We start from the raw sequence: 23,098 nt of genomic DNA on the forward strand, positions 1-23,098 counted from the left end.
GGGTGACAGAGTAAGACCCTGTCTCTCAAAAAAAAAAAAAAAAAAAAAAAAAAGAAGCAGCCAGCTGCAGTGGCTCACGCCTGTAATCCTAGCACTCTGGGAGGCCGAGGCGGGTGGATCGCTTGAGGTCAGGAGTTCGAGACCAGTCTGAGCAAGAGCGAGACCCCATCTCTACCAAAAAATAGAAACAAATTATCTGGCCAACTAAAAATATATATAGAAAAAATTAGCCGGGCATGGTGGTGCATGCCTGTAGTCCCAGCTACTCGGGAGGCCGAGGCAGGAGGATTGCTTGAGCCCAGGAGTTTGAGGTTGCTGTGAGCTAGGCTGATGCCACGGCACTCACTCTAGCCCAGGCAACAGAGCAGCAAGACTCTGTCTCAAAAAAAAAAAAAAAAAAAAAAAGAGCGAGTCCCAGAAGTCTTACGGTATTATAAAACCATTTCCTATAAAGCTCAAAAACAAGCAATACTGAACATATTCTGGTTAGGAATCTATATGTACATGAAAAAACTGTGAAGGGAAAAAAAGGAAACAATAAATACAAAATTCAGGGTAACAGTCACCTCTGAGGGGGATGAAGAGGGGCGGGTTCAAGAAGACACGCAGGTACGTGGCAAGGCACGAGGAATACTCCAGCTCTTCAATTCGGTGGCTTCTCTTATGTTCATTTTGTTGTTTCATGATTTAGATATAGGTTAAGTGTTTTCTTTGTATGTGTCAAATATCAATTACCTCTTTTAACATAATAAAGTGGAGGGGATCATGCGAATTTTGCATTCTACTCCTATAACCCACGAGAAAACCTTCGCAGTTTGGTGTTCCATGAAGATGCGCTGTCTCACGCTGTGGCTTCACAGACCCACCTGTGAAAGTCAGCCCAAAGGATTCCTGGTCCTTGGTGTCTCAGTGTTGCCTGCTTTTCCATCTCTATCTCCTGCTGCTTGAGCCAGTCTCTGAGCTACTCAGTCCCTCAAATGTGCGGGCCTCAAATGTTACCTCCAGGAGCCTTCCCAGAGGCTGCCAGAGTTTCGCTCTTTCTCCTCCCTGTTCCCAAGTGTTTTGTTCATGCCTCTTTCGGCACTTATCAGACATATGGAATCGCTCTTCCCTAATCTCTGAGTCCCCAAGGATCAGTACTGTTTTCTCTTTTTTTTTTTTTTTTACAGTCCAGCGGCTTTTATTAGGTTTGTCTCCTATGACATGAATTCATAGGGAGTAGATTGAAGCAGCTCAAGGTCCTTTCTTTTGCTTCTGACAATGTGTGCTATGCCTGTTATGCCATGAATCTGTAAGGAACAGGTCCCAGCAGCCCAAGGTCCTTTCCATTGCTTCTCATAAGGCGTGAGACACCTGTTATGCCATGAATTCATAGGGAACAGGTTCCGGCGGCTCCTTTCCATTACCTCACAGTGTGCTTCTCTGGGTGGAGCAGGCTGGCGCTTCAGTTGAACCCAGGTACCTTTCTCTCTGGCTTCCTTCTTTTCCTGATCATTTCCCTTCACGTACTTCAGGAAGCTATCTCGGCTCTTAGAGCGCTTAATTGCTCAATACGCACATCAATCCTCTTGACAAGAATCTTGCCCTTGTTTGTTTACAACAAGTCCAGCACCATGCTGGGTAACATTGTAGACTCTTCCAGTTTTGCCATGGTAACATTTGTGGGGCGTGCCTTTTTCAACAGTAACCATTCCCTTGATATTGTAGACTACAATATCACCTTTCTTGTAGATTCGCATGTATGTGGCCAAAGGAACAACTCCACGTTTTCTAAAAGGCCTAGAGAACATGTATCGGGTGCCTCTCCTCTTTCCCTTTGTGTTTGTCATTTTGGCGAATTACTGGAAGATGGTGGCTCCCCAGTACTGTTTTCTATTCACCTCTGTGGCCCCAGCACCCAACACAAAGTGGGCTCTTGGCAAAGCTTCTCTTAATGAGAAAGCGAGGAAGCCCCTGGGCAGGAGGAACTGAGGAGGGACTGTCACCATGGAGCTGCGAGGAAGGATTTGGAGACCAGGAAGGAAGACTTAGAGAATTAATAGGGAAGCTCGGGCCATGCACTCCTCTCCTCTCTCAGACTCAAAACTAAGACTATTTGAAGAAAAAAAGAAAAAAAAGTTGCCAAGCTTTATTTAGGTTGTAATGGTTACAGACAGCACACATCTAAACCCACATCCCGCCCCCAGGCAGTCTCTTGAGCAGGCTCAGCTACCCTTTCCCTACAGTCTCACTTCTTTTCCTCTTCCTTTTTGTCCTTCTTGCCATCCTTGGTGGCCTGGGAGGCCAGGGAGCCCATAGCATTTCGAATGGCTTCATTGTTGGGATCCACGCCTGGAAGGTTCTCTAGGACACTCTGAAGGAACTCGGGGTCCTGCATCACGTCATAGTCATCCTCTTCCTGAAAAAAGACAGCATTGGCTCAGGGCAGGGTGCGGGCCAGTGGAAAGCAAGCAGGTGTGGGGGACGGGAGCAGGCTGCATGCGGCCTGAGCCCCCTCTCCTGACTGTGTGGGGGTGGGGGCACCTCTGGCCGAGGGAAGGAAAGGACAAGTCAGCAAAATCCCACACGTGGTAGGAATGCGAACATTTATTACTGACTAAATCAAGAAGCCTGAGAATTTTGCTAATTGAACTCAGAGGGTAAAACGGATGCCATCTCATCTAGGTTTCGGTTATCACATACCAGCCCTCCTCTATCTTCTTCCCAGACCCTCTTTTCACCCTCCAGGAAGATGAAATCCTAGAGAACTGTCCAGACTGCTCCCTTCAGCAAGGAAGGAAACGCACAGAACATTAGGACATTTCTCCCACTCTGCCCACCAGCACTCTGTTACCTTAGCAAGGTCTACATATAAGAAATTCATATCCACGTGTTTCCTTCTGCTCCTCACAGGACCCATCGCTGAAGCCCTGGGGGAGCAATGGTCCCAGCCCCAGAGGGCTGAGGATCGCAATACGAGTGGATTTTAAACACGATGGGGGCAGGGTTGGCCCTCACCTTGGCTGGCTCAGATGTGTCCATGGCTGAGCTGGCATCGATGTCTGCTGAGTCCGCCTGGCCAAACTCTGAGGAAAAGAGGTCAGTCTGTTCAGTTCCATTTCCTCCCCCACCCTCCGCACCACCACCCAGGCCCTGGCTCACCTGCTCCCTGCAGGGACATCTGCATAGCATAAGCGATCTGCTCTTCCTCTGTCATGCTGCTTAGGTCAGGGAGCCCGGTGCGGCCAAATTCCTGTTGGCTGATGGTCATCTTCAGCAGGGCATCATCTGAGTCTGCAAAAAGGAAGAGAGGGGCAGGATAGAACTGGTACCACACCCACACAGACCCACCCCCAAAGCCATTCCCTCAGCCCAGCCCCCCCCATGCACCCCTACGCTGCTACACCTCCCCAGCCCCCTGCACCATCTGCACTCAGCTTTCAACATTTAGCACCCTGTAGCCCCAGGACTTCAGATTCCACCTCTTTCACCTTCAGCCCCAGGCGTAGCAATCCCGGCCTCAGCAGCAGAAGCTGCAGCTGCCCGCCGGGCCTCCTCCTCCTGCCGCTGCCGCTGCTCTTCCATGGAAACGCGAAGGGCCTAGCAAAGGGCAGGACAAGAGCAGACGTTCCCCTGTCCTCCCTCCTCCTGGGAGCAGGGGAAGTCATCTGGGTATGGGAAAGGAGCACAAACAGGTAGCTCCTGAGTTTTCATAGGGGAAAAAAGCTGGAGGGATAAGCAGTGGTATGGGAGAAAGGGAAGGATTTTGGAAGAAGCCTGGGGTTTTAATCAGGAGAAGCAAACGAGAAAGTCAGACATCGGTACCCGTAGAGATCAGACAGAATTATGGGGAAGAGGGAGTGAAATCAGATCTTGGAAAATGAGTGAGTACTAAGGGAGTGTTTAGGACTGTCCAGCACCACTGAAGCTCTATCATGGGTGTGTCAGTAGAGAACAAGGAAGGACCCCTGGGCTCTCCCTGGGGTCAGCGTTTCCTCACCAGGGCCAGCTCAGGATCAGCACTGGGATCCACTCCAAATTCAAAGTCACTGGCTCCAAGACCCAGCATGGCACCACCTTCACCAGCCAAAATTGGAGAACTGATAAGAGCATCAGCCAAGCTGGGCCCAGGAGGCACTGTCACCAGATGAGAACCGGTTCCGTCTTTGCCATTCAATGTGTTTACAAAGGCTGTCAGCTTTTCCGTGTTCACTTCCTGGGGAAGCAAGAACACACGATGCCCTCCTTCACGCCTTGCTCCCCAGTCTTTGCCATTTCTGTGCTACTCTCCCGCAGTATGGGTCCTCTTCTGGGTAAGGACTGCTCTGTTTACACCCAAGTCAGTGCCCCCCAATCAGTTCCTACTTACCTCTTCCCCAAAATTGATAATGTCAACATTTACTTTCTCCTTCTTAAGGCGTTTAGCCAGTTTCACCAGCTGGGATAAAGGGGAGAAAAATCAAGAAATTTGTTCCATACTTGAGGGGGAAGGGACGCCCTCATAAAACCATACAGAAATCCACTGACCTCCCCAAGACCCCCCAACAGAAACACTGAATTCTGCATGTCCACTTTTCCCCCAAGTGAAGAGCCCAATGCCTCTGCCAGCTTCTCCTAAGGGCTAAAAGATCTCATTCCCAAACATGGGCTGCCCGCGTTCCCCAGCTGTCTGTTGGACTCACATCCTTCTCATTGTCCTCCACCGGGCTTCCCACGAAGGCAATGATGCGCATCTTGTGATTCTTGCCTTGTCGGTGCTTCAGAGCCAGCTTGCAAAGGAAGAGAAGTTCTCACTGTCAACCAGCTCTTTCCTCTGTCACTATTCTCATTTCTTATAGTTTCTGTGTACCTCGTGTCTACCATCACACAAGACTGAACACCCCCTTTCTAGCTGTTTCTCTTTGTGGATAAAGAACAGGGGTTAATTCTTAGTTCTAGGGATTTTTCCTTTCACAGTCCTCAACAGTTCTAGGATTCATCCCACCACATCCTCGCTACTCTAAGTTAGCTTTCCCTAGGTCCTTTCGCTTTTCCTACTCTGGTTCTAGCTCAAGATTCCACGGCAGAAATGAACATGTTGGAGACAGAACCTCAGAGCAGGGAGGAACAATCAAGGGCACCCAGTAGGACTCACATGGGCCACACGGATGCCAGTACAGAAGGTGATCTTGCCCTTGGGTTGCACAGTGTGGAGCTTGGACAGGATGCGGCCCGTGTCAGGGGTGAGTGTGGTCAGCACTTCACAGTCACTGGCATGTGGGAAAAGCATTTCAGTGGGTTCAGGTCAGCACAAGTACCTCCCAACTGTGTCTGACTCACCTGCTCTTTAGAGACCTGGATAATAACCAATTTCTATTCTTCTAAATCAAACGTCTAGTGTTTAGCAGATACCAAGCACAGAAATGCCAAGTGATTGGTTTTGTAAGAATTTGCCCTCTACCTTCCAATATTTTCCCCTAACTTCTCTCATCTTCCTTGCTCTGGGCCCTGACAATCCTCCATAATCGGACGCTACTTTGTATCTCTTCCACCCTTTCCATTTCCAGACCCATGTCCCAGCAAACAGCATGTACACTGGAGTGGGAGGTTACTCATTTGAAGATTATCAGGTCTTAAAACAAATCACTTCTGGGGTAACAGGATGCGTGACATATGCCCAGGGGCTCTGATCCAAAATTACTTCTCGTTGACTTTAAAATACACTGGGAAATTTCACCCCAGGAGATTTAGCTTCATAACTAAACTCAGGTTAATATTAAAAACAAGTTATAATATTATTTACATTTACACTGACTAGTGAAGAATGTAGTCTAGGAAGGTAAGGGGCAAAAGCAACCTCACGGAATCTACAAAAGCATGTAACATGTGGCATGCAACATGTACCAGCAAGTCACATGAGAGAAATCAACCGCCCACCTACCAAGGCCCCTCCTCCTCTGTCCCCCATACTTGGCCAGTGTGATGAGGCCCACGTTGTTCTCAGGGTTGCTGCGGGTCTTTGAGTGACATACTATGTTGACAGCATCCTGCTGAGCCTGCAGCCGGGTGGGTAAGAAGTCCCCGTTCCGCATATACTCACTGTTGTCCACACTGTCAGGTTAGGGTTCAAGAAGGAAAGAGAAGAAATGTTGGAGAATCTCTCTGAAATCTTCTCCCCAGTTCCAGGGACCCCCTTCGACACTACTCGTGTGAGGTATACCATGGTGTACAAAAGCAGCTCTCCGTCTTTGTGGAACACAAAATCACCTGAAACTTTTCTTTTTAAATATACAGATGACTGATTCTTAGCCCAGACTTACTGACTCAGAATGAGCAGAGTAGGAAAACTTTTTTTTTTTTTTGTTGAGACAGAGTCTCACTTTGTTGCCCAGGCTAGAGTGAGTGCCATGGCGTCAGCTTAGCTCACAGCAACCTCAGACTCCTCGGCTTAAGCGATCCTACTGCCTCAGCCTCCCGAGTAGCTGGGACTACAGGCATGCGCCACCATGCCCGGCTAATTTTTTCTATATAGATTTTTAGTTGTCCATATAATGTCTTTCTATTTTTAGTAGAGACGGGGTCTTGCTCAGGCTGGTCTCGAACTCCTGACCTTGAGCGATCCACCCGCCTCAGCCTCCCAGAGTGCTAGGATTACAGGCATGAGCCACCGCGCCCGGCCTAAACTTTTAAAAATCTCCATAAGCAACTCTGATAAGCATCAAACGTGGTGATCTACTGCCGTACACAACATATAAAAATGTAACTTTTTATAAGCTACATTTAAGTGTTACTAAGCATTGTCATAGATAAATATTCCAAGTCTGTCATTAAATGGGAGTAGTCCAAATACAGGAAACAAAGAAGATAACTTAAAAATATTTATAAGCTGGGCATGATGGTTCATGCCTATAATACCAGCACTCAGGGAGGCCGAGGCAGGAGGAGTTCAAGACCAGCCTGGGGCTGGGCGCGGTGGCTCACGCCTGTAATCCTAGCACTCTGGGAGGCCGAGGCGGGTGGATCGCTCGAGGTCAGGAGTTCGAGACCAGCCTGAGCAAGAGCGAGACCCCGTCTCGACTAAAAATAGAAAGACATTATATGAACAACTAAAAATCTATATAGAAAAAATTAGCCGGGCATAGTGGCGCATGCCTGTAGTCCCAGCTACTCGGGAGGCTGAGGCAGTAGGATCGCTTAAGCCGAGGAGTCTGAGGTTGCTGTGAGCTAAGCTGACGCCACGGCACTCACCCTAGCCTGGGCAACAAAGTGAGACTCTGTCTCAACAACAAAAAAAAAAAAAGTATCCAGGCTGAGTGTGGTGGCTCACGCCTGTAATCCTAGCACTCTGGGAGGCCAACGCAGGAGGACTGCTTGAGGTCAGGAGTTTGAGACCAGCCTCAGAAAGAGCAAGACCCCATCTCTACAAAAATAGAAAAAAAATCAGCCGGACATGCTGGCGCAGGCCTGTAGTCCCAGCTACTCGGGAGGCTGAGGCAGGAGGATTGCTTGAGCCCAAGAGTTTGAGGTTGCTGTGAGCTAGGCTGACGCCACGGCACTCTAGCCCGGCCAACAGAGCGAGACTCCGTCTCAAAAAAAAAAAAGTATCCAGATATTAAAAAAATAAATAAAAATAAAGTGGTTACTTAACCACTGACTAAAAATTTAAAAAAATAATAAAATAAAATAAACATATCCAGACATGAAATACAATCTCCAGCTTTCCAGAGACCAAAAGAGGGGAGGTAAACGAAGCAGTTATTAAGCCCCTGGAGAGGATCAATTCTTGACAACCAGAGGTCCCTGAAAGCTCTAACAGTCAATGATTCTATCTATCCTAATGGAAGGAAGCAGTGCCCTAGACAAGAAATCTCATTCCTTTGTTTTTTTTTTGAGACAGAGTCTTGCTCTGTTGCTCGGGCTAGAGTGCCGTGGCGTCAGCCTAGCTCACAGCAACCTCAAACTCCTGGGCTCAAGTGATCCTCCTGCCTCAGCCTCCCAAGTAATTGGGACTACAGACATGTGTCGACTATTTCCAGCTAATTTTTCTATATATTTTTAGTTGTCTAGATAATTTCTTTCTATTTTTAGTAGAGATGGGGGTCTCACTCTTGCTCAGGCTGGTCTCAAACTCCTGACCTCAAGTGATCCTTGGCCTTGGCCTCCCAGAGTGCTGGGATTACAGGCGTGAGCCACCGCGCCCGGCCAAGATCTCGCATTTCTATTGGCAAGTAAAATATGGGTTTGGGGGCAATTTTTTTTCTTTAGTATGTTCTGTCTGGCAATAAATACAAACCAAAAATGGCAGAGAGGTAATTGAGAAGCTACTAGAAAACAAGTAGAAAAGGAAATGTGGATAGAGTATCGCTAATCAGAAGATCTGAAATCCGAAATGCTCCCAAATCAGAAACTTTTGAGTGCCAACATGATGCCACAGGTAGAAAACTCCATACCTGACCTCACATGACAGGCTGAAGTCTAAACAAAGGTGCACAACAGTTTATTCAGTATCTCCAATGGGAAAAAAGACCTTCCAAGCTCTCTTTAGTTGCGATATACTGTCTTTTTTCTGATCATGCCCAGATTCCCCCACACAAGCACACCCACAAAAGGTAATAAAATGGCACTGGGCAGGCTGGTTGCACTAACAACAGCTTCCCCATGACGCCCCCGCACGGAGGCCAAGACCTACGTGCATTATTCACTGTGATTTTTTTGCTTATTCTCTGTTCTGTGGTATAAAAATATTGTTGAAAATGTCAAAAGGCCTGCATGATATCCTCCGGGTAATGCCAATATTCCAAAATCTAAAAAGACCTGAGAAGTGAGATACTTCTGGTTCCAAGCACTGTGGAGAAGGGATACTCAGCCTGCATTAAAAGTCACACTATGGCCGGGCGCGGTGGCTCCCGCCTGTAATCCTAGCACTTCGGGAGGCCAAGGCTGGAGGACTGCTTTAGGCCAGGAATTCTAAGACCAGCCTGTTTCAACAACAACAAAGAAGAGTTCCACAGGTAGCCGGAGCAGTGAGCAGACCCCAGAGAGCCCCGAGCAGCCACAGCTGCTGCGGCCGGCCCCAGTCACCATCACCGCAACCATGAGCAGTGAGGCTGAGACCCAGCAGCTGCCCGCTGCCCCTGCCCTCAGCGCTGCCCACATCAAACCTGGCACCATGGGCAGCGGTGCAGGGAGCGGTGGCCCAGGTGGCCTCACATTGGTGGCGCCTGCTGGCGAGGACAAGAAGGTCATCGCACCTGCAGCCAATTAAGCAGACCGTGCTCCTTTCCTCATGGGGGCCCAGTGTGCAATGGCTGCAAACAGCAGCCTCCTTGGTAGTCTATGCAGCCTGTTGCTTGTATGGGTTGCTCTAAGGGACCCTGGAGACAGTCCCTTCTGATATATACTCATATGTCTGACCTTGTGCTGTCCCCAGTCTAGGCTCCAGACAGGTATAAGCGGTGCCTTTGGAAAGCCCCAGGAGAAAAGGGTGCGGAGGCAGCAAATGTTACAGGTCCTGGTGGAGTTCCAGTTCAAGGCAGTAAATATGCAGCAGACCCTAACCAGTACAGATGCTATCCACACTGCAGGGGTCCTCCATGCAATTACCAGAATTACCAAAATAGTGAGAGTGGGCAAAAGAATGAGGGACCAGAGAGTGCTCCTGAAGGCTAGGCCCATCAATGACAGCCCTACTGCCGGCAAAGGTTACCATCTTAATACATGCGGAGACCCTATGGGCATCCACCACAGTATCCCAACCCTCCTGCTCAGGGAGAAGTGATGGAGGGTGCTGACAACCACGGTGCAGGAGAACAAGGTAGACCCCGGTAAGACAGTATATGTACCGGGGTTACAGACCATGATTCCGCAGGGGCCCTCCTCACCAAAGACAGCCCAGAAAGGACGGCAATGAAAATAAAGAAAATTAAGGAGATGAGACCCAAGGTCAGCAGTCACCTCAAGTCGGTAACTTCAATTACGCCCAGAAAACCCTAAACCACAAGATGGCAAAGTGGCAAAGAGACAAAAACAACCGATCCACCAGCTGAGAATTCATCTGCTCCCAGGGCTGAGTAGGGTGGGGCTGAGTTAAAGCCGGCTTACATTCTCCACTATCAACCGGTTTAGTCATCCAACAAGAAGAAATGAACATGAAATTCCAGCAAAAAGAAATGAATAAAAGATTGGAGCTGAAGACCTTAAGTGCTTGCTTTTTGCCCATTGATCAGATAACTAAAACTATCTGCATTATCTATGCAGCATGAGGTTTTTATTATTTTTACCTAAAGACATCTTTTTTGATAATAACATGTTTTTTTAAAAAGCTTGGGTCTTCTCAATATGCCTTTAAAGGTTTTTAAATTGTTTCATATCTAGTCAAGTTGAGATTTTTAAGAATTCCATTTTGAATTTGTAATAAAAGTTTACAACTTGATTTTTTTAAAAAAGTCAACAAACTGTTGAGCTAGTAATACAGGTCTTAAATAATTAAAACAAAAAAACTCCCCCAAAACCCACACACACTAGTTTCTATTCCCTACTCCCTAATATGCTGGGTGTTTACAATTCACAGCCTTGTATATACGCTTCCCCCTACCCCTCTCCTTCTTAGCATGTGTCTATCCTTTCAAGGCCCCTCTTAAATTTTTTCTTGAGGACTCCCCAAGTACCATGGCAACTAATATATGTACAGTGCTCTACAGTTTACAAAGCACGATCACATACATTTCACTTGCCTGTGCTATAAGGGAGGTTGATGTTACTACTATACCCATTATATAGATAAAAGTGAGAGATTTACTAACATTCACAAGAACACGCAGCTGTAAGTACCAGAAAACAGAGGTTTTTGGATTCCAAATCCTGCCCTCTTTCTACTCTACCATATTCTTTCTCTCCCAGAGATTACCAGAGTTAGAAAATAAAAATGTAAGATTCCCAGTTAAATTTGAATTTCAGATAAACAACTTTTTAGTGTAAGTATGTCCCATGCAATGCTTGGGACATATTTATAGTCATTTTTTACACTAAAAATTATCCATTGTTCATTTGAAATTCAAATTTAACTGGGAATCCTGTATTTTATCTGGCAATGCTATCCTCCTCCAAAAAAGAAAAAAGAAGAAACCTCTTAGGTGTTTGTTTCATCCAACCGGCAATTTGTATGTGTTCATGTACTATTCTGTCTGTACTACGGTCACACTTAGAAGGAACTCTTGAAATCTTGCAAAAGTTTATGTCCTAGGCTTCTAATGTGACTCATAACAGGTACTCAGCCCAAGTCTGAGACTGACGAAGAGACCTAGCTCATCGGATAAGAGCTTTCGTGTCAGACAGCCTTGGGTTTTAAATCTTGATCCACCACTTAACTAGCTGTGTAACTTTGGGCAAGTCACTTAAAATAGCTGAGACTTATTCTCATGAGACTTATACAGTATTCTCAACTGTAAAATGGAGGGATGTTTTATCTTAAAGTGTTGCCGTGAGGTTTAAATGACATATAGCAAACACAACGTCTGACACATAGAAAGCAATCTATAAACTGTACCTTTGAAGATGATACAGGGAAAGGTAATGGGGTTAGAGACGAGTGAATGGGGAAGAGGAAGGGGTTTATAATCTTCTTCCTAATATCCATTATTTTGACAAGAAAGGAGAGCAAAAGACTATCACGATGAGTGGGAGAAACAGGACTCTGGGTAAAGACAGACCTGGGGCTAATCGAGAGAAGATGACTCTGGAATAGAGAAAGACAGCAGGGATCGCCCGGTCAATGCTGTCCGCGGGTTGGGGGTAACCCGGACCTGTCCGCCTCTCCTCGCCCTGGTATGACTCAGGGAGTCGATCGGGCTCCTTCCCTCCGGGCCCAAGGCCGCATCTCGCTCATGAGCCCCCCGCCCCAAGCCCAGGTTCGCCCGGCCGCGGAGCTACACGCACGCTGGACGCAGTCCCGCTCCCACGGGTCCCGAGCTAATTGCTCACCAAACCATAGTGCTTTCCAACACCATCTTGCCACCTTCCTCCGCTGACCCGTTCTCCGAGACTGCCTAATAACAACTCCTCCAATTGGCCCAGCGTTGTAACCAATCACAGACCTCGGCGCAGCCAGTTGGTTCCGCCCCATCCTCCGCGTTGCGTTCTGGGAGTTGTAGGCGCTGCCGAAATAAATGGGATTTGGGGGCGTGGGTAGAGGCTAGTACCACATAAGAAAGGCCTCACCTCCACATTCCCTGCCATTCCAGCTCTAGATCTCAGTGGGGTCCCCGCTGGCCGGATCTCAGAGAAAATATGGAAGAACCTTTCAAAGTGCTGTGTCTGTGTCTGATCCAGCATCGTCATTTTTAATCAGTGGTGGGATCACTAAGAACGTTCTAGAGCCCTCAGTTCCCCATAGCACTTTGTTAATCTAACTACTGCTACAAGCCCTCATACCCCTGAACTGAATTTCTTTGCATATCTATCTCCCCCACTTAATTAAGGGAAGGACAAGTGTCCTAATCTTTGCAATTCCCTAAGCCCAGTACAGAGCCTGACACATGGTAGGAGCCCAAAAAAGATCGGACAAATCAATTATTTTAACTAATCTCCCAAAGAATAGACCAGTAAACCATTTTGGTTTGTTAATCAAGAGTAACATTTAAAAATACTTTGGATTACTTTACACACACACACACACACACACACACACACCTGGAAATCCCAGATCTCTATTTGGGGAAGGGAGAGGGAGAGGGAAGGATCATGCGTGGCTACAGAACAGCATACTTGGAGATGGGATAGAGGAGTGTTGTAGATATTACCTAGACGTTAGTGAAGTTTTAATTAATATCTTAAAAAATTATTGGTAACTATCACAGTTTGTACAGGAGTAAAATTTCATATCCTTAGAAGAAAAAAAAAATCTATCAGTATACCCACAGACAGGAAAGAGGGAAAAATAAGAAAGCATAGGAAAAAAAAATAGCGACAAGTTCAAACATAACAACCAAAATATTTAAAAAACAAGATAAAAATTGTTTTTTAGAAAAACAGCTATGCAATGTAAACAGAAACCTCACAGCAACACTTCAAACTAAATGACCATAAAAGGTGAAAATAAAGGGTGAAAAAAACATTGGAACATCAGGAAATTGTAATAAAAGAAAGCATGTAGGCTGGGCACGGTGGCTCACACCTGTAATCCTAGCACTTTGGGAGGCCAAGGCTGGAAAATCACTCGAGGTCAGTTCAAGATCAGCCTGAGCAAGAGTAAGACCCCGTATCTACTAAAAATAGAAAAAAATTAGCTGGGTAACTAAAAATAGAAAAAAAAATTAGCCAAGTGTGATGGTGTGCACCTGTAGTCCCAGTTACTTGAGAGGCTGAGGCAGGAGGATTGCTTGAGCCCAGGAGTTTGAGGTTGCTGGGAGCTAGGCTGATGCCATGACACTCTAGCCCAGGCAAAAGAGCAAGACTCTGTCTCAAAAAAAAAAAAAAAAAAAAAAAGAAAGAAAGGAAAGGAAAGAAAAGAAAGCATGTGTAGCTATAATAATATTGTACGAAACAGAAATGAACAAATAACTGAAATCAGTTCAAAAGAAGAGTATTTCATAAAAGATTCATCAACAAAAATATGCTCTGGGTTAATTAGGCTAATGCAACTCCAAAACCAAGTTGAACATAAGGAATAACTGTAAGTTAGTATTCTTCTAAATGTAAAAAAAATAATTCCAAAGACAGACATTCAACTCAAACAAATGACTAGGAACTGAATGAATAACGGCATTACTGTTCTGGGAAAACATGATCAATGATATCTGTGCAGAGAGGCGTCACTTTCTCACCTTTAGTCAGATACTTGATAGATTGTGACCAGTTTTTGGTTACAACACTTTTTAAACAAAATCAATTCATTTATTTGCCTTTGGGTAAGGCACTATTCTGGGCACTTAGAAGGGAACAAAAAGAATTCCTGTCCTCTTGGAGCTTACATTCTATGGAACAAGGCAGACAATAAACCAGTATGTGTGTGTGTGTGTGTGTGTGTGTGTGTATATATATATATATATATATATATATATAATTTTTTATTTTGAGATAGGGACAGAGAGAGAGAGAAAGGGAGAGAGAGATCTCTCCAAATAATGGTAAAGTACCGTGGAGAAAAATAAATCAGGTGAAAAACAAAACCATGGTGGGTGAGGTTATTATTTTACATAAATAGAATATTAGAGAAGACTTACACTTGAACAGGATACCTGGAGAAACGGCAAGTGCAAATGCTTTGAGGCAAAAGTGTACTTAACAAGGAGGCCAGGCAGGGCACGGTGGCTCATGCCTATAATCCTAGCACTTTGGGAGGCCAAGGCGGGAAGATTGCTTGAGATCAGGAGTTCAGGGTCTAGCCTGAGCAAGAGTGAGACCTCATCGCTACCAAAAAGATAGAGCAGGGCGGAGAAACTCAGCCAGGCATTGCGGCGAGCACCTGTAGTCCCAGCTACCCGGGAGGCTCAGGCAGAAGGATTGCTCAGAGCCCAGGAGTCAGAGGTTGCGGTGAGCTATGATGACACCACTGCACTCTCTCCAGGGTGGCAAAGTAAGACTCTGTCTCAATAAAAACAAACAAGGCAACTGAACACCCCTCCTCACGACCTCCCACCCCTTCATTAAAAAAAAAAAAAAAAAAAAAAAAAAAGAGCAAGGAGGCCAGTAGAGGCTGGAATAAAGGGAAAAATGAGGCCAGAGAGGCAGAGAGTAGAGAGGCTAGATTATGTACAGCCTCATAGGCCATTTTAAAGACTCTTTTTTTTACTGAGTGAGAAAATGAGGTATTGGACAGTTTTCAAGAGAAAATTGATAGGATCTGACTTATTATTTTAACAGAATCATTCTGGCTGCTGTGCTGAGAACAGATTGGGAGTGAAAAAGTGCAGAAGAGAAATCATTAGGGATTACTTCAGTGATCAGATAATACGATGGTGGCTTATTCTAGGATGGTAACAAGAGGTCAAAGTGGTGACATATGGTTGGATTTTGAGTATACTGTAAAAGTACGATACGAAGCTGACAGAATATGCCAAAGAATTTCGTGGAGAATATAAGCACCAAGGAAAACACCAGAGTTGTTGGTCTAAGCAACTAGAAGAATGGAGTCACTATTTCCTGTGATGGGTGAGAAGGGGCAGGAACCAGAAATGCAGCTTGGTGTGTATCAGGTTTTAGGTGCCTATTAGACACCTAAATGACAATGTCCAGTAAGCAGGTGGATATGGTTATCTGAGTTTGCAGTCCAGAAAAGAGATAGAAATTGGCGGGTGAGTGACCGTAGACTAAGAAGAGAAGGGTCCTATGATCAAGACCTCATACTTCAACATTTAGAAGTTAGAGAGAAAAAGGGGAAACAAAAGAGAGGATGGAGATGGAGCAGTCCCTTGGTGAGGACAACCAGGAAAAAGTTGCATCCCAGAAGCTAAGAAGAAAGTGTTTCAAGGAGGAAGTAATAAACTGTCAGATGCTGCTGACATGTCAAATAAGATAAGGACTGAGCAGCATGGAGGTCATCGGTGACCTTAACGAGATGCTTTGGTTGGATAGTGGGGGCAAAAACTTGGAGTTCAAGAGAGAATGGGATAAAAAACACTCTGTAAAAATTCATTGTAAGAAGACAATTGTGTAACTTTAAACACTGATCAGATATTTCCTATTAAGGAATTAATTTTTTAGGCATGACAACAGGGTTACAGTTCTTTTTTAAAAAAAGAGTCCTTATCTCTTAAGAGTTGTAAATTAAAGTATTTGTGGATGAAAGCATATAAAGTCTGGGATTTATTATATTTTATCATAATCCTTTGGAGGTGCAAAGAGAAAGTGGGGGTAGGGTAGGAAGTATAGACGAAACAGATTGGAGTTACTTATGTTGATAATTATTGAAGCTGGGCTATGCATACATGGCAGGCAGTTCACCATACTATTCTACTTTTGGCTTGGAAGTCTCCATAATAAAAAAGAAAAAGAAAAAGGAGTGGAAAAGAGAAATTGGAAACAGCAAGCAGATCCTTTATGATGGACTTTAAAAAACCAATTTTATTTATTTTTATTTTTTTGAAACAGAATCTCACTCTGTCACCCCGGCTAGAGTGCAGTGGCATCATCACAGCTCACTGCAACCTCAAACTCGTGGGCTCAAGTGATCCTCCTGCCTCAGCCTCCCAAGTAACTAGGACTACAGGGGCATGCCACCACACCTAGCTTTTCTATTTTCAGTAGACACAGGGTCTCGCTCTTGCTCAGGCTAGTTTTGAACTCCTGACCTCAAGTGACCATCCTGCCTCAGCCTCCCAGCATGCTGAAATTACAGGGGTGAGCTAACACACCCGGCCCACAAAAAAACAATTTTAGAGATGATATTGACCTGATTTTCATGTCCTTGAGAAACCAATGCATAAAGGGTTTAATCTGGAATCTATTTTAACTGGCAAATGTGAGACTCCATCTCTGATTAACTATCTTTCAGAATAGCTAAGATTGACGTGCTTGGGAGTAAAACATTGGCCCAGATGAGGATTTCCAACCTTATCATTTTCATTTCCTTTTTAGTTTTAGAGGAAGTTTTACACTCATAGGCCCGACTTGCATTAATATCTGAATATAAATTACGGCATACAGCTGTAGATTAAGCACTAGCTGCTGTGCACCGCTAGAGGGACCCTTTGATCCTAAGAGTGTATTTGCTCCACTCATTCAGCAGTTGAGTACATTGAAGAGGGAATGACAAGGTCAGGGTAACAGAAAGATCATTTATGCCTACATGCTCAGGTCCAATTCCTTTAGGGAAAAAAGTTTTCTCCTTATCCAGTCCAAAGTAGGGCTGACCCTGTGGGCTCAAATCAAATTCAAACCTTTGAAAATTCCCTATTCCTCTTCCAATTACTCGTTCTATCCTAAAGTTGTTTTTCTCTTACCATCTCAATATTCTCCCTTCCTTTCCAATTGTTGTCACTATCACCCTAGAGCCACATGACCTTACACTTTAATTATTAGTCCAACCTGTCTGCTTTTTCTACCCATTCTGATAGAGCTTTAACAGATTAGTCCCTGAATTTTTTTTTTTTTTTTTTTTTTAGAGACAGGGTTTCGCTATCACCCAGCGAGTACAATGGCTGGATCATGGCTCACAACTTCGAACTCCTGGATTCAAGCCATACTCCTGCCGCAGCCTCCTGAGTAGCTAAGACTACAGGCAGGAACCACCATGCCTGACTAATTTTTAAATTTTTTGTAGAGAGGAAGTTTCACTATGTTGCCCAGGCTGGTCTCAAGCGATCCTCCTGCCTCAGCCTTACAAAGTGCTGGAATTATAGGCATTAGCCAATATGCCTGGCCTGTCTCTGAATTATTTTGTATCATATCCTACTTAGGGGCAAAAATATTTCATGGTTCCCCATTGCCTACAGTTTAAAGTAAAAATTTCTCAGCCTAGCAATCAAGGTTTCCAATGTTGCCTCCATCCACGCCTACTCCAATATTCTCACCACGGTCTCTTCCTTGTTCTCTAAAACAGACCATTCTCATGCTTCTATGTCCTTGTGCTGAAGTAAAACTTTCCACAACTTTTAGCACACAGTAACCTCTAATTTCCTTCCGTTTTTATGTTCTGTACCACTCTTCCAGAGAACTTAAATCCTTGGCTGTATCACATGTATGTTCCTCCTGGACACTAGAAACTCTTGAAGGACAACTACTTCTTTTGACCTCCAACTCCCCTGTGCATTGCCCATCAGCTGCTACATAAAATATTTATAGAATGATCTTAACAAGATAGAGAATAGTGGTATGGAAAGGAACAATGTTTAGTTAACTTGCTTCTCTCCAAAGCTTCCTCACCTTCATGCCTTAGAAAGAGCTCTCCTCCCACCCTTTTTTGTCCAGTTTCCTATCAAAATAAAAGAGCCTAAGCTCATCCTCATGGAAGAGGAAAACACAGAGCTGGGGGAAGCAGTCTATGATTTTCTAAGAGTAACACTATAGGGCCAGGTCAGGGGAAGAAAAGGGAAAGAATCCTGACCTCAGACTTGCTTTTCCCAGTGTCTCTCTCCTTTCCTCCTAAACCTGAGTAAACTTTGAGCTTTGGATCTCCAAATCCCTCAGTTTAATTGGGCTGCAACCTAGGCCAGAGACCTATAGTAATTCCCTTCGTAGTCACTCACAGCTTTTCCCTGTTAAGTTGTTAAGATGGTGGGTGTCATCACCTAAGAGCACATTCAGGAGTAACATTAATCGGGCGTCGGGCACATGTGGGGTGGGGGAGGGGATGGGTGTATACATAAATAATGAGTGTGATGCACACTGTCTAGCGGATGGACACATTTGAAGCTCTGACTGGGGGAGGGGCGGCAAGGGCAACATACGTAACCTAAACTTTTATACCCCCACAATATGCTGAAATAATAAAATTAAAAAAAAAAAAAAAGATGGTGGGTGGCTGAAAAATAGGGAATGAAGCCATGGACTGAAGCTGGAGTGAGGAAAATGGGAAAGGATACAGATTTTGTTCAGAGCAACATGTACAAAACTAAGCCTGGGTGGTGGAGTAGGAGGGTGGAGCAGGTAGTATATAAAAAAATCAAGAATAAGAGATCTAAATAACTGATTAAAGTTTAATACATTAAAACCAGATATTTATCACTTATACTGCATTCGCCATTTCTGAACAATACAAACTAGAGGCAAATAGTGACACCTCATAAAAATGCTGATTCCCCATTCCTTTCCCTAAGACCCAGCCCTCCCTCAAATATTCCCTCCCACCCCTTACAGAACTCTGTCCTGAATAAAACACTTAAATACATCATAAATAGTAAATTACGAAAAAAAAAATAGCAAGAATTCTTTCTTTCTTGTAAAAAAGAACATGGCAGCAAAGACAGGCAGCCAGAAACTGGCTGGGGGTGTCTAATATAGACAGTTATTTGGGGTATGGGCTAACCTACTATCAAGGTAGGGTGGGGTGGGGAAGGGATAGTATGGGAATTCAACAATCTGCCTGAGACACCAGGCCCCCTTCTTCCCCTGACAAGAGCGGAAGGATAGGATGGAGGACCATAACTCTTGGAGATGGGGAGGGGAAAGCTTATGTAGCCCCCATTTCCAACTTCCCTGCTTGAAGACAGGGGACAGGACATGTGGCACAGCAATGACCTCACCAAGGCAAAAGTCTGCTGGCTCTCCATGAATTTAAGAAAATATTCTCTAGCCTCATAGATATGGACTGCCTGTTAAACAGACACAGGTGTCCCCCTCTCCACCTTAGCTCCATGAACAGCAGAACACTGCTGGAAAAGATGGGAAGAGCAAAATCTCCTTTGGAGAATGATCTAAAATTCATTTGATTAAGTCTTCATATTTAGAAAAACAACCAGCATATATTTCAAATTGCAAAATAGTAATAATCATTATGGCCTGGCAGTTGAGTAGGGTCCTGCCTAGGAAGGGCTCTGATATCTCAGCCCAATGACTGCTCTACCATTTTAACAAAAGGGATAAAGATTACCCCATGTCTCCTCTCTCCATTCCTTCAGCCTGCAAGAAATTCATCAAGAGAGGATTTGTTAAAGAGGAGCTGCTCCTGGCAACCACCACACTTCTGCTTCATAAACACCAGATCCCTTCTGAGAGAACCCTATGAATAGGTCATAGGCATCTCTTCAACACTTCTAGAGTTTTGATCTGAAACTAGCTTGAAATTGTGTAATGTTTGTTCTTTTCCTTTTTTAAGGAAAAAAAAAAAAAAAAAAAAAAAAGAAGGCTGGGAGGTGGTTAAACACCCATACTCCCCCACAAAAAAACCTTTACGAAGTTTAAAGGGGTCTTCTTTCAGGTACCAGAGAGAAAGACTAAAGTGGGGATAATGTGCCAGCTAGTCTATCCTGAGGAAACTAAGAGTCCAGCTCCTGGTGAAAGGTAGATGAGGAGGAAGAAAACCGTCAAGTCTTGCAACTCTACTTCCAGCATAAAGAATGGGGGTTTGAAAAAATATTCAGTTGTAGAAGCCAAGGTTAGCCAGTTGAAAATTCATGCCACCCAACTCTAGAGTGGAAGGGATGCTGCTGTCTTCAACTGTCCAAGGCACTGATGCCCATTCATGAGGAAGGGGAAGGAGAAGAGGTTTTTCTTCAGAAAAGTGATGGAGAGCTCCACGCATTTCCATTATCTCCTTTTTTGATGACCAAGAAGAAAATTCAGCATTGCTGAAGCAAGGACTGACATCTTGGATCACAGAGATAGTAGAATCTTATTCCAGGTCTTCTGAGGTTTTCTGCTCACTGAAAAAGGAAAGGAGTGTAAAGTTAAGGATGTGGAGTATGAGATAAGGTAGGAATGAAATTCAGGTTAATTTCAACCTGGCTGGCAAAGTTAAGTTTTCTTCTATTTCAGCCTTAGCTTCCAACTATAAGGTACCAAAAGCACAAAATTTTCAAAAAAGCAAGATTTAACTTCTTGCTCCATTTCTTCAGTGATTCTCTTTATTCCCTTCAAAGCATTTACCTCCCCCACATCCCAGACACTCACATGGCTGAACTCTGATTCTGCAACTTCAAGTTTTTCCAAGGTTGTACTAACAGGAGAAGAAAAAAAAAAAGGAGGCAGAGAGGAAAAGAATTAGAAGATAAAAAAGAATTCTCCTCTCAAGCCAAATCTTACCTTTTGCTTCTCTGTATTTCACTTCAGAATCAATTTAGGATTCAGAAAGAAGAGACTAAGCAGCTACTAGATTTAGAAGCACATTATTTTAATTAACTATTTAGTTTCTTGAAAACCATAAAATATTTTCCCTTTTCTTTTCTGAGACAGAGTCTTGCTCTGTCACCCAGGCTGGAGTGCAGTGGCCCGACCACAGCTCACTGCAGCCATTAAGTCAAGTGAGACCCCCACACCTCAGCCTCCTGAGTAGCTAGGACTACAGGTATACTGGCTAATTCTTTTTTTTTTTTTATATATATTTTGTAGAGACGAGGTCTTGCTATATTATTACCCAGGATGGTCTCGAACTCCTGGCCTCAAGTGATCCTCCTACCTGGCCTCCCAAAGTGCGTGAGCCACTGAGCCCGGCCCCTAGTACCCTTTTTGTCAATCTCCAGGGGTGGTAGGCAGCCTCTAAGATTACCCTTGATAATCCCTGCCTCCTGATATTTGTGCCCTCATCTAATTCTCTCCTCTTGAGTATGGACTGCACTTAGAGAATGCAGCATATGGAATGGAATGTCAATTCTGAGACTACGTTACAAAAAGGTTCCTGGACACATGTTCCCTCATTTGCTTGATCTGAGGGAAGTCAGCTGCTATGCTGTGAGCTGCCCTATGGATGGAGCAATGTGACAAGAAACTGAAGGATTACCACTGGCCAACAGCCAGTGGGGAACTGAGCCCTGAGTCCAACAGCCTTCAAGGCACAGAATCCTGCCAACAATCATATACGTGAACTTAGAAGTTGATCCTCTGCCAGGTGAGCTTTCAGTCTGACAGCCTGACTAGAACCTCCTGAGAGACCCTGAGCCAAAGGCATTCACCCAAGCCACAGAAACTGACTAGTAAATGTTTATTGTTTTCAGTTGCTAAGTTCTGGGGTAATTTGTTTTATAATAGATAATACGGATTTTTATACCTGGAAATAAGATGCTATTGTAACAAAAATCTAAAATGTGGGAATGGCTTTAGGGAGTTTTAGTGAAAACTTAGTGTCCTGAATATGCCCAATATGTAGAATTTTGGACTTAAAGAGGGTTGCCTGTGACAGTTTAAAAGAAAGTGAGGAAAAACTTCACTGGAAATTGAAGAAAAGGAAATCCTTGCAATATAGGAGCACAAAGTTTAGCAACAATTTCATCCGTAAGGCCAGGCCCAGTGACTCATGCCTGTAATCGTAACACTTTGGGAGGTCAAGGCGGGAGGATTGCTTGAGGTCAGGAGTTAGAGACCAGCCTGATCAAGAGCAAGACCCCATCTCTACAAAAAATACAAAAATTAGCCAGGCATGGTGATGCACGGCTATAGTCCCAGCTAATCGAGGCTGAGACAGGAAGATTGTTTAAGCCCAGGAGTCTGAGGTTGCAGTGAGCTATGATCACGCCACTGCACTCTACCCTGGGTGACAGAGTGAGACCCTGTCTCAAAAAAAAAAAAAAAAAAAAAAAAAGACATATGTAGTTACGTAAAAATTAGAGTATATGCCTACTAATGTATTGGGTGATCTAACTAAGGAGATTTCCAAGCAAAGTCCTAATGATGCCTCCTGGTTTCTTCTCGATGCGTATCGTAAAATATAAAAGAAGAGAAACAAATTAAGGAATTAAGGGAAGGACTATTAAACAAAAAGTTAGGTGGCCGGGCATAGTAGCTCACACCTGTAATTCTAGTGCTTTGAGAGGCCAAGGCAGGAGATCCTCACTTGAGTCCATGAGTTTGAGGTTGCTGTGAGCTAGGCTGACGCCACGGCACTCACTCTAGCCCGGGCAACAAAGCAAGACTCTGTCTCAAAAAAAAAAAAAAAAAAAAAAAAAAAGGATTAAGGGTATGTTTCACAGATCCTCTCAACTGAAAAATAGGGTCTCTAAGCAGCTTAAAGCTCATTAAGATATTCGTGAGCGTGGCTTTTTTCTAATGGTATGAATCCCAAGGAAATTCACAGGAGGCCCACAGAATCTTTTCAGCATAGCTCACTACAACCTGGAAATCCCAGGCTCAAGTGATCTTCCTGTCTCAGCCTTCTGAGCAGCTGGGACTATAGATGTCCGCCACCATGCCCAGCTAATTTTTCTATTTTTTTTTTTTTTTTGTAAAGACAGGTCTCACTATGTTGCTCAGGCTAGTTGTGAACTCCTAGCCTCAAGCAATCCTTCTGCCTCAGCTTACTAAAATGTTAGATTATAGGTGCGAGACATCATGCCCAGCCTCTACAAAATCGAAATCAGCAGAAACAAACCAGCTTGGACCAAGTGGGACAGAAACAGTGTGAAGTGAAAAGAAACCAGTGGATCCAAAATTCTACTGGAAAGAAGCAGGCTAAGAAAACTACTCAGTTGCAAACACATTCTAGCTTTCATGAAAAAGGAAGACTCAGAAGACAAAACCAAGAGTCCAGAGAGTGGAGACAAGAGCTATAGAGAAT

General features: G+C 44.5%; 2 protein-coding genes and 1 non-coding gene across 8 annotated transcripts in view; 1 reads left to right on the top strand and 2 right to left on the bottom strand.

Annotated features, from left to right (window-relative positions):
* Positions 1–2,094: 2,094 nt before the first annotated feature.
* Positions 2,095–12,010, bottom strand: PSMD4 (proteasome 26S subunit ubiquitin receptor, non-ATPase 4). 2 transcript variants are annotated; one of them, XM_069480607.1, is made up of 10 exons: positions 11,938–12,010; positions 5,929–6,069; positions 5,114–5,228; positions 4,662–4,748; positions 4,349–4,417; positions 3,980–4,195; positions 3,471–3,579; positions 3,142–3,273; positions 2,998–3,065; positions 2,095–2,398 (listed from the first exon to the last, which is right to left on the bottom strand). In XM_069480607.1, the coding sequence occupies exons 1-10, from the start codon at positions 11,961–11,963 to the stop codon at positions 2,228–2,230; spliced, it is 1,134 nt and encodes a 377-aa protein (XP_069336708.1). In that variant the 5' UTR covers positions 11,964–12,010; the 3' UTR covers positions 2,095–2,227. The 2 variants fall into 2 exon arrangements, with proteins under 2 accessions (XP_069336708.1, XP_069336707.1); XM_069480606.1 differs by having other exon boundaries at positions 2,114–2,398; positions 3,462–3,579.
* Positions 9,210–9,344, top strand: LOC138391151 (small nucleolar RNA SNORA70). The gene has a single exon (XR_011234766.1). It is a non-coding gene; the product is annotated as a small nucleolar RNA SNORA70 (small nucleolar RNA).
* Positions 12,011–19,317: 7,307 nt separating the features above from the next.
* PIP5K1A (phosphatidylinositol-4-phosphate 5-kinase type 1 alpha) overlaps positions 19,318–23,098 on the bottom strand; it is a 39,283-nt gene continuing 35,502 nt past the window's right edge. For all 5 annotated transcript variants that reach the window (XM_069480605.1, XM_069480602.1, XM_069480603.1 and 2 more), the window contains 2 exons: positions 20,503–20,548; positions 19,318–20,255 (listed from right to left, as the gene is read on the bottom strand). In XM_069480605.1, coding sequence (XP_069336706.1) covers positions 20,253–20,255; positions 20,503–20,548 — 49 coding nt within the window. In that variant the 3' untranslated portion in view covers positions 19,318–20,252. The remainder of the gene's footprint in view (positions 20,256–20,502; positions 20,549–23,098) is intronic.

This window comes from Eulemur rufifrons, chromosome 8, assembly GCF_041146395.1.
Source record: "Eulemur rufifrons isolate Redbay chromosome 8, OSU_ERuf_1, whole genome shotgun sequence".
In the NCBI taxonomy this organism is placed as follows: domain Eukaryota; kingdom Metazoa; phylum Chordata; class Mammalia; order Primates; family Lemuridae; genus Eulemur; species Eulemur rufifrons.

Coding starts and splice junctions, on each gene's coding strand:
- PSMD4 (XM_069480606.1), bottom strand. CDS start 11,963: ATGGTGTTGGAAAGCACTATGGTTTG. Junction 5,229..5,928: donor GGCCTCATCACACTGGCCAA/GTATGGGGGACA, acceptor CCCACATGCCAG/TGACTGTGAAGTGCTGACCA. Junction 4,749..5,113: donor CTGGCATCCGTGTGGCCCAT/GTGAGTCCTACT, acceptor TTCCTTTGCAAG/CTGGCTCTGAAGCACCGACA.